At 38.2% G+C, this 11,215-nt stretch overlaps 1 protein-coding gene across 2 annotated transcripts in view; it reads right to left on the bottom strand.

The window, feature by feature from the left end:
* Nucleotides 1–1,439: 1,439 nt before the first annotated feature.
* The window catches only part of PTP4A1 (protein tyrosine phosphatase type IVA, member 1), an 11,010-nt gene continuing 1,234 nt past the window's right edge, over nucleotides 1,440–11,215 (bottom strand). Inside the window, exons 2-6 of one of the 2 annotated variants that reach the window (XM_008049356.1) lie at nucleotides 7,828–8,364; nucleotides 6,393–6,485; nucleotides 6,068–6,198; nucleotides 5,243–5,317; nucleotides 1,440–4,700 (exon numbers count right to left, since the gene is read on the bottom strand). In XM_008049356.1, the coding sequence (XP_008047547.1) occupies nucleotides 4,583–4,700; nucleotides 5,243–5,317; nucleotides 6,068–6,198; nucleotides 6,393–6,485; nucleotides 7,828–7,932 (522 nt within the window). In that variant the 5' untranslated portion in view covers nucleotides 7,933–8,364 and the 3' untranslated portion in view covers nucleotides 1,440–4,582. The remainder of the gene's footprint in view (nucleotides 4,701–5,242; nucleotides 5,318–6,067; nucleotides 6,199–6,392; nucleotides 6,486–7,827; nucleotides 8,365–11,215) is intronic. The other variant, XM_021708190.1, reaches the window with a different exon arrangement.

Below are 11,215 nucleotides of genomic sequence, written 5' to 3'. Positions count from 1 at the left end.
CCAGCTAATTTTTTGTAGAGACAAAGTCTTACTATGTTGCTCAGGTTGGTCTCAAACTCCTGAGCTCAAGCAATCTTCTCACTTCGCCCTCCCAAAGCCACTGGGCCTGGCCCGCCTCTTATTTACTACTGCTAGTCTGACAGAAAATCAGCCAAAATCACATCTAAAACGAAACTAGGAATACTAAGTCTAATCAATAAGTGCTTTTGATTTTCTAAGCACAAGCTGTAGTGCCTGAATTCATGGCGTCCAATTTAGCTGCTTATAATCTTTAACCGCTTATGAGATTTCACTTATCTAGAGTGTTGCCATGGATGTCTCCAATAGACCCTGATGTGGGAGCTTGTAGTTACTTCTTACGTTTCGTTTCTTTTGCTGGGTGGTTATGTGACCAATTCTGTCCATTGAGCTAAGCACAAGTGACATGTATACTTCCCCAGTCAAGCATTTAATCACCATGTGAGACATCCCAAATCCCTTCTTGTCTTCCGTCACAACTAGCAGTCCAGAGAGAACATGAAAAACAAATCTTAAAAGCTAAAACTCTTAATCTTATCAATTTACAGAGATTTCAGGCTGTCTGTTCCTGCAGCATAACTTAAGCCTATTCTGACTTCAAATAAAGTTTTAGCCAGGCGTGGTGGCTCATGTCTGTATTCCCAGTACTTTGGGAGGAGGCCAGAGGATTGCCTGACCTCAAGACCAGCCTGAGCAACAAGCCGAGACTTTGTTTCTACAATAAATAAAATTGGACAGGCACAGAAGCATGTGCCTATGATTCCAGCTACTTGGAAAGCTAAGGTGGAAGGATTGCCTGAGACCAGCAGGTCGAGGCTGCAGTGGCTGTGAGCATCACGCCACTTCACTCCAGCCTGAGTGACAGAGACTCCTACTTAAAAGTTTTTCTGCCAAAAAAGAAGAGTTCAATTTAAATGAAGAAATTACAAATGTGTGTTTATGGCCGTTGTGAAGAATACTTTTCAAGGAAAATGAAAATGATTTAAATAGCCAAGATTTTGACTCATGAATTGGTAACATAAAAAATCATAGGGCATGTATATTCATAAGAAATGTGTGCTGTTGCAGACAGGCTCAAATGGGTTTGAAATCTCAGTTCTACCACTCATTAGCTAGTCAACCTAACTGGAGCCCTAAATCCCTTAGATATAAAATTGGAACAAATACAGGATTATTAGAGTGAATCAAATTATGAATAGTTGACAATAAATGCTGACAATAAAATCAATAGGTATTTTAATCTACTGGTTAGTTGGCAACATGTCAAATTACAGATTTACCATCAATTCTTCCACTCAAACTTTAATGCATAGAACTGTTTTAATCCATTGAAGGCAAAGTGAAAATTTCCTTTACTTTCCTTCTAAGATTTTGCATAGGCTGGGTACCCCAAATGTAATGGAGAAAGATTAAATGTCAGACACTTTTAAACCAGTCTTTAATTTCCAATCCAAGTGTAAGGAGGCACATATATACACACAAACATATTATTCAAGGAAGCAAGAATGTAGAATATAAACATGTATAGCAGACACCACCTTCATGTTTTTTCCTAAAAACTTTAAAATAACTTCATTTACATGTAAATAAAAAACTGTTGCTTATACTTCCACTTCCCTTTGAAGTATTTCCTCTCTTCAAATTACATTTCCTGAAACTCCAACAGAACGCATTCTCTTAATACTAGCAAGAGGTGGGGAACTCATTGGTGACTATCTTTCACATTCTCTGCCATACTCTTAAATGCCTGGCAAACGGTAGACATTTGTCAGATGAATACATTTAAAAAACCCAGATTGAGATTCTGCAGCCAAGTTGGGGGAAGCACAGTATCATTTTTGAAGCACTATAGAAAGGGGATGGGATGGGATGAGACCCCATGCCTGGCCTGGCTGCTTCTAGGTCTGGAGTTGTGTCAAGGCAGGGGAATAGGGAAAGGGGGCTCTAAGGAAAACGAAGATTGCAGGGCACAGTAAAATGACCACTGGTACCTATTTCTAGGATTTTCCTTCAACTAAAAGGAGACTGCATCTTCTTCTTAGGATTCAGCAACTGCATTACTTACATCAGGAACATTACAGTTTCTATAGACAAGCCTAGGCAACTAGTTACTATTTACATCATCCCATTGGGGGAATCCAAATCCAAGTAACCAAATTGTAGAACACCATCTGATAACTTCTTGCATTCAAGACTTCGACTCAGAATTCTTATAATTCTTATTAAATATAAGGAATCTTCAGATGTATTATAGGCATTCCTATAATCAGCTGTATTTACAAGATACAAAATTATTTGGATAAAAAGCAAGTCTCATCACATTGTATACTGTACAGATAAGGTTTATAAAGTAAATTGATTTTTAGCACCATATATATACAATCCATCACTGCAAATTAACTTTTCAAACTCAAAAGATATTTTTCGTTAATTATAATGGCACCTCCTCTTTGAATGAACGTAAAGGATGTTTTCTGGGCTGTGTGGTAATAGTTGATCATTTAGCAGTCACTCACATAAAATTGCATTTTCATTAAAAGTAGACTGTATCTTCTTTAAAAAACAAACAAAAAACACAGCTCAGGTTAAATAACTAGTCCCAATCCAAAGATCTAAGATTTGAAGAAAGGACTCCAGAGACCTGTTTTTCCTTTTTGCCCTGGTACATTTCAGGAATGAAATACATTAAGTGCTAAACTGGCATGAAGAGATGAGAGCAAATTCTTTGAAACACAAGTGCAGTATCACTTTTTACTCAAATTGGTTATTTTATGTTTACAACCGCTGTTTAAAAAGACATTTGTCCTTTTTAGATTTCCATGAGCTATGCAAAGGAAGTACTTCAGATTACTAAGAAAAACTTAACATTAAGCTTTGATGTGCCAAATACTTATGTTCAAATTAATTTAACAATTTATTAGATATAATTTGCAATAGAGGTACAGAAATTGCACAAAACCAGTAATAATTAGTGGAACTGAGCTTAAGTTAAGGCCATCTTCAACTAGTTTCTCCTCAGTAGACAATAATAAATTATCTAGACCTTTAAAAAGGAATGTTTATAATGGAAAGCACTTTTAGTGTTATACAGTCAAAGTTTTCATGATCCTAACCAATTGTCAATAAGCTTGCTAAAATGCTGACTTCATTTTATCCTTCATTTGTTGAAGACGAGGACACACACTTTACATCAAATGGCATTAAATGAAGTGCGATTCATTGTTTTCTACAAAATAAGTTAACTTTAAGCAAAACAATCTCAATGATGATAAACGCAGTTCATTATTTATTTAGATGTTTAAGCTCTCGCACTAAGTTTTTACAAGCTGGTGAACACTGACAAATTATTTCTCCCACAGAACTGTCACCACACATCCCCAGACAGTATAAATATATGGCTGAACTAACATTAATACACATCACCATTTAATCAATTACATAATAAAACAAATTATCAAGTATCCAAATATTAAGTTACACAGCTCAAAAGGCATATAAAATATTAGATGTCTGCTCAGTTCATTAGCAGAAACCCACTTCTTTTTTGCAAGAGAGGTTGGGAAGAAAAAAAAAAAATCACACTTCAAACAAAAATAAGTTGGTAAACAACTTCTGATAAGTATGGGAAAAAAATTACAAGAATTTCAGAAATTTTATGATTAAGAATTGTTTTACCTACAATAACAAAGCATCTCTACCTTTTAAAAAAATATTTGCTAAATTAAAGAGCATATTCTATAGGTTCTGCACAAGACAAAGGCAACATTTCGCTAAAAATACTTGATAGCCCCTCCCATTCTTTCTTCAGGCCCTCCCTGTTAAGTTGCACCTTAGAGTGCAAACAATCAATTCACTGTAAGGCTTTTTTGTCTGAAGACATAAAGACATGTGCTTCTGTACAATGTAGATTTCCCAAATGGAGGTTTTCCATAACAGCACAAAATGAGATTTACAGAAAGACATTAAATAATCACTGTAAGACTAGGTAAAAATCCAAACAAACAACTGATGGCTGAGCAAACCTGATGTGCACTGGTCTGAATGTGGGAGATGTAAACATAAAGTGAACAGGCAAGTAACCACACAAGCCATACTTCCAATGTGTGAAATGACTGAAGAAATAAAACCACATAAGGTCTAGAGTGTTCATAGTTCCTGGGATTTTAGGTCTATATGATACTAAAAATATGTGAGTATTGTGCTGGGTATTTTGGCACCTAATCTTTCTAAATTTCTTAAGTATTGAAAAGATTCTGGCATGGGAACAGATTTAAACAAAGACAACTAAACACCGCATGATATCAGGAAAGGTCAATTGTTAAAAATGATAAGCACATTTTAAATGTGAACAGCAAAAATCTTTTGCTAAGTGTTCACACAGGTTGAATGTAACCCAAACAGAGGTTGCCAATTCTGTCAAGCTGTGGCCTGGTAAAACTGCTTTTCAATACCCTATGGAAGCGTCATCAGACTTAACACCAAGCCAACACTGGCTAACATGCACGACCAATTAGGTCCTATCTCAAGTTGCACTTCCAAGGCAATAGCATCTGGCACCCCAGTTTTATTGAATGCAACAGTTGTTTCTATGACCGTTGGAGTCTTTGAAGCGCAGTCGCATTTTAGGACGATACTTCTCCAAATACAAAAGTTGCTTGCTGTTAAAAGCTCCTCGCCGCTTTCTGGAGGAAAGAAAAAGATGAAACAATCAAAGCAAATCCCTCTACATTAATGTCTAGTGTGCTGTATCACAGTTCTTGTGGCAATCAATAAATCAACTGTTTATTAGTCTGTGACCTGAGGCAGCAGAGGATATGGACAGAAATATGTGCCCAAAAATTAATTTTCTAAATCTTGACTGGTGGTTACATTCGACAGCCACAAAATCATGTTCCAGATCATTCAAAATATTCTATACGTAGTATTGGGCAGTTGTTCTGTTATTGTCAACCGTTCTCCCTTGGAAACCTATGTGTTTTTATTGTATCTTAATTATACCTCAATAAAAATTAAAATTAAGAAAATGTATTCAACAAAAATGCAAAGCAAAATAATAATTCCAAGAATATTGTTGGATTAGAATCTAAGTAATATGAGCATCTGTATACAATGCAAAAAAGAAGGCAAGATGTTTATTTCCTAGTTCTAATACTATCTTGAAAAATAATCACAAGAGTCATTCAACAAGGACATAAAAGAGACTGAAGAGAACCCCATTACTTACTGTCTAATGAACTGCACTGCGTCTTCATATTTCATTCCACCTTCAATTAATGCTAGGGCAACAAGCACTGGAGCTCTGGTAAGATAAGAATTTTGATAAATCATTGTTGCAAAATCAAATCCTGATAAATTCATTACCTTAACATTCCCCTGCCCAGAAGTATCACTATCTACTATACTTCCTATTTAAGTAATGTGTAGTAAATGTTTACTTTTTTCTTTTGAGAGAAAGGTCTCATTTTCTGTTATCCAGGCTGAAGTACACTGGCATGATCAGAACTTACTGTAGCCTCAACATCCTGGACTCAAGAGATCCTCCAACCTCAACCTCCCAACAAGCTGAAACAACCAGGGCCCACCACCAGGCACAGCTAATTTTTTGACTTTTTTGTAGAGACAGGCTTCTGGGCTCAGTCTCCCCAAGTGCTAAGATTATAGGCCTGAGCCACCCACACCCAGCCTTGTTTACTCTTTCTTTCAGAGACAGGGTTTCACCCTGTCACCGAGACTGGAGTGCAGTGGTGCAATCATAGCTCACTGCAGCCTCAAACACCTGGGCTTCAGTGATCCTCTGTCTTCAACCTCCTTAGTTGAGATATACAGACGGGTACCACCACACTTGGTTAATTTTTTTAAATGTTTTTAGAGGCCAGATGTCACTATATTGTCCAGGCTGGTCTCAAACTCCTGGGATCTTGCCATCCTCCCACCTCAGCCTCCAGAAGTGTTAGGATTACAGGCAGGAACCACGGTGCCCAGCCCTGTTGTTTTCTATACATAGGATCTTGCTCTGTCATCCAGGCTGGAGTGACAGAAATTCGCTTACCTCCCAAGGCCTGCAACACAATGAACAGCAATACAACAACCAGGTTCTTCACGAAACTTAATTTTTACAAGACTTAGCCAGTCATCAACAATCTGGTTGGACGGTGGTGCACCATCATCAAAAGGCCAATCCTAAGTCAAAACAATATATAAATATTAGGCCATTAGTATAAATATCATACTGATAATTCTTAGTATCTAATATCTAAATGTTTCAAAAGCATTTTTATTAATGTTTAGCAACATGTATTATTAAACCTTACTGTGATTTATTTGAGTAACCTTATGTAGCAAAGAATCAAACATGAGGAGTGATAAATACTTACAAGAACATGGATGCCTTCTTTCTCCACAAGGGTTGTGTCATAAGTTGCTTCACACACTCTTACTACAGTGGTAACTCCATACTTCTTAAGTTCCTGGAGAAAACACATATTACAAAAACTTTAAAGTCTTTAGAATATCACTACTGCTCAACATTTGCTATCATTTCTGATCAGTTCAGATGCGGGCTAAGAGAAAGTCATGCAAAGAATGCTTGAACCTTGGTATGTTTAACAAGTAAACAATCTTGTTTTAAATGACAATAACTAGAATTGCATAAAAGGAAAATGGAGTGTTATACATCAAACGAACTTAAGCAAGCTAATAATCTGATTTAATTTTACTACTATCTTAAATTATTATTCATTTGAAGTACATAGTATAAAGTCTAAAGGGTCGGGTACAGTGGTTCACACCTGTAATACAAGAACTTTAGAAGGTAAAGGCGAGGAGTGCCTGAGCCCAGGGGTTCAAGCCCAAGTAACTTGATGTGACTTCCTCTCTGCCATAAATCAAAAAATTAGCTGGGTATGGTGGCGTGCACCTCTAATTCCAGCTACTTGGAAGGCTGAGATGTAAGGATCTCCTGTGCACAGCATGTTGAGACTGCAGTGGCAGTGAACATGATACTACACTCCAGCCTGGGCAACAGAGTGAGACTCCAACTCAAAAGTTAAAAAGATGTATATTTAAAGACTATAAAATCCTGAAAACACAAGGGAAAAAATCTACATACGATTTAAAACTATAGGCTTTAAAGTGCATTATTACTAATTAAAACTCTCCCAACATTAAATTGAGAGATGGTAATCAAAAATAAAAGTGCCATTACAGTATTTTCCTATAACCTGAAAGGCCTTCTTGCTATGTCTGAACACTAGAAGATATTTACAAATTAAAATGTGTATGCATCCAGCTGTATTATTCAGTGTTCTATTCTGTTCTCTTAGTAAAAAGAGGTAGACAGTGAGACGGTTTGGCCTATGTAACTATCATGAGGAAGCAGATTTAATAGCTGAAAATTGGCTTCTAAGCATCAAATTAGATTCAAGACATAAACTAACTTGAGTCTAGGACATTATTCATTAGGCTTAGGAGACATTTAAAATAATCCACAAATAGCAGCCTCCCCCATATGAGTGTCTTACAAGGTAAGCGAAAGTTACACTTTTACACTGTCCACATATCAATTTAAACTAAACAAGTTCAGATGCATGAAGAACTATTAACTTATAAATCCAAACTCAAGCATGTCCCACTCAAAATGCATAAAATAATTTACCTCCAACCTAAAAAAGACATTGATTGTTCTCTATGGAAATTGGATCAGAAGGCATATCATCCCAAATGTTCCAAAGTAGTAATAATTTTGTTAGATATATGCTCCACTATTAAACGGCCATCAACTTATGCACAAAATAAAGTATCAAACCTTACCTCTATAAATTTGTTTAAGGTTGCATTGGTTGGATTGTGTGTAATAAGAAATCTCATGTTCTTGTATGTGACTTCTACAGGAGCTGGGCGGTTCATTCGCGCCATGGTAATTTAAACACTCAACGGGGTTATGAAAGAATTTAAAAATTGAATACAGAAATGATGCAAAGAAACTGAAGTCTACTTCGATGTACTCCACTTGCAATTCTCAGTGCTTTGAGTATGAAGTTGGAAGTAATGATAAATGAAATGAACCTCCTAACAAGAAGCAGCAATTCTTCACTCCAGTAAATACTGAGGCAACAGAAAGGAAGTGCACTGAGGTTTACCCCATCCAGGTCAGAACGTTTGTAAAATGCTCTGTGGATTTCAAGTCAACACTTTTGTGTCCAACCACTCTTATGGGGGCTTCTTGGTGGAGTAGTAATTAATTTCTACAGTTCACTTGTCTGCATAGAGGTCGTGCTGTGCCTGGCAGTAATCTCCACTGCCCTTCAGAAACTCCATAAATGTGTGACCAAGAACACCACAGAACTGCTGTTTAAAAGAAAAAGAGAGAGAGAGAAAAAAAGTTATTTTCCAATTCAAAAGGAATGTTACACCTTTTACAACTCTTTTTAAAATTAGACCAAGACATTTTTCCAACTTTTCCCTGAATCAAACTCAAAGGATGAGTACAGATTAAATCAATAAGCATAAAACAAGTGATCACAAAGGGATTAAATGAAAATCACTGATCTGTTCCTCAAAAACTGCTGCTATATCTGGTGACAATTACTTTATTACAATTAATAATTCATACAATTATTCTATTTCTTTTAGTGGCTGTTTTATACTGTTATAAATTATATGGCACAACTTTCTACGCTGAATCTTTACAAAGAACAAAACATGTTCACACATTAGTACAAACTTTATGAATACTGTAATGTTATTACTTCTTGCATAATTTACTTAGCTTGCACACAGAAGACACTGAAGTTCCTTTTCTTATTTTTACTTTTATGTTTAAGGTATGTTTTCATTTTGATGAGGGTGAAAGGCAGATATTAGTTTATGGCCTTTCTACAAAGAAAATAAACACTTCTTTGTGTGATTATTTTTCAATGAATGCCCTTTAAACTGGTTTTCAAAAGTTTAATTTTGAAGTCACATCTAAATTTTACTATGTGCTTTCCATCATCTCTTCCTTTTTAAATTTCAAAATACACTGAAGTAAAAATTAGTTTTAAAAACCAGAGAGAGCTCACAGATGGCTCACATTATTCTACTTAAAATAAAATTAACTGTTCTCTCATAAATAAATTTATCTCCCCTAAAGACTCAGTACTTTTTAAAGTTGGAATCTCACTCTGTCACCCAGACTTAGTACTCTTAACCAATATATCCCTTTCTTAAGATAAAGAGACAAATTTTCAAAGTGTTTTCACATACTCAAATTTTGTTTTATTCTTAAAAATCTACTAATTTGTCATTCCCGTTTAATTGGTGAGGAAACCGAGTCTCTGGGAATTAACCTGTTATGTGAAGTATCATAAGAATGTATGCTTATACATTTAAAAATAAAAAAATTCCCATGTGTAAATATAAAAGAAAATATTTTGAGTTGAGTCTCCTTCTTTTGCCCAGGCTAGAGTGCAGTGGCACACTCATGGCTCACAGCATTCTCAACCTCCTAGGCTCATATCCTGAGTAGCTGGGACTACAGGTGTATGCCTAGGCTGATCCTGAACTCCTGGGCTCAAGCAATACTCCCTCCTTAGTCTCCTAAAGTGCTGGGATTGTTGGTTTGAGTCACTGTGCCTGATTTTAAAAATCAACCTTCACTTACCCAGTCTAAAATTAAAGTCTAATTCAGATAAGAAAAGGGAATAGAGGGACGGTGAGGGTGGAGGTGGTAGACAAAGTAAATTACATTAGTTGAATATTCACAGGATATTTTAAAAAGTATATAAGAACGGTACTGATGTCAACAATTACTCTTTTTCAAAACAGTTTATAAGGTACTTGCGTACTTGGGAGTCAACAGGACAAATGAAAAGGTGAGTAACAGGTTAACATGTGCACAAAGTGACAGCCATTGCCTCAAAACCCTGTGTATTCTCATGAGTAAATTACCAAACAAAATTAAATCTACTAACACAGTACCGTGAGTTTCCATGCTTAAGTTTAAGCAGGAAAGGCCTAAAATTAAATTCAAACTACCTCCTGCATTTTCATCTTACACCTCAAAATAGAGTCCCATGCAAGTCATACTTTCTAGAAGAACTCTGCGAAATTTTGTAGAACAATTCATATTGTGATGTGTCAGATTACAGATCACAGTCTATATTTCTGGCAAAAACAAAGTTGTAATGAGAAAGTTCCACTAGCAAAGCAGTTTTCACTAATTCCAACCTGGTTCAAGTGAGCCCTCAGAGAAACTCATCTTCTTTACAGCCGGGCTAAGAAACTCGATGTCCAAGCTACCACTGAAGACTTCACTACTACGGTGTACAGACTGCAGTAATCTGGAAATCATTTCATCCTACATTCACCCCAAATGCTAAACACGACCTCCCTCGGATCTCATAAAAAGGGTATTCTGGCACTTTCCAGCCCTACCAATGACTCTTAGCCCAGGACTCTCATTTCCAGGAACCATCTTTTCTTCACCTAGAAGCTGATGCACAAGAAACCATTACTGCCACGTTCAGTCGCTAAATTTCCTGTCGGCTGCAGTCGCCAGTCCCTGTCCCTTCTGGAAGCACTTTCTTCAGGAGGCGGCAGCGCCACGGAAATAACTCACTTCCGGGACTGGTCATTTCTGCGAGTGGAGCCACCCAGCGGCGGGGGACACACGTGCCGAGACCGCGGCGGCCACTGACATCTTCCTGCCGAGCTCAAGACACTCCCCTGTCCCCGATTTCCGGCCACAGGCGCTCTCCACGGAAGCCATGAGAACTACCGGGGGACTTTTCCCTCCCACGCATGGGCTGCATCGCAGCCGCGACGACACCACGGGAGGGGGGACGGACAGGGCACTGCGCGGAGCGGCCGGGTCGCGCCACTTCCTCTGCACGGGGGCCTCGTCACACAGTCGCCGGAGGGGTCCGCATCCACAAGGCTCTCGGGTCGTGTCTGTGACAGAGCACGTGCCAAACGCTGCTCACTCTCGCGAACGACCTAGCGTTCTAGCTCGCAACCGACGCGCGGCCCCACACAACTCGCCCCCAGAGAGACGGGAAGAACCGCCTCGGAACCCGACCGCGGGATGAATACCCCGACACCCTGGGACGGCCGACGGTTCCACGGCCACGAGCCGAACCCCAGCGTTCGGGCTCGGACGGGCAGGAGGGAACGACGCTGGGGGCACCCCGCGGACGGCTCCACAGCTCGAGGGGAAGGC

The sequence above is a fragment of the Carlito syrichta genome, unplaced genomic scaffold, assembly GCF_000164805.1.
Source record: "Carlito syrichta isolate Samal-C Ts95f unplaced genomic scaffold, Tarsius_syrichta-2.0.1 Scaffold132721, whole genome shotgun sequence".
Taxonomy (NCBI): Eukaryota; Metazoa; Chordata; class Mammalia; order Primates; family Tarsiidae; genus Carlito; species Carlito syrichta.
This window is presented reverse-complemented; position numbering and strand designations above follow the sequence as displayed.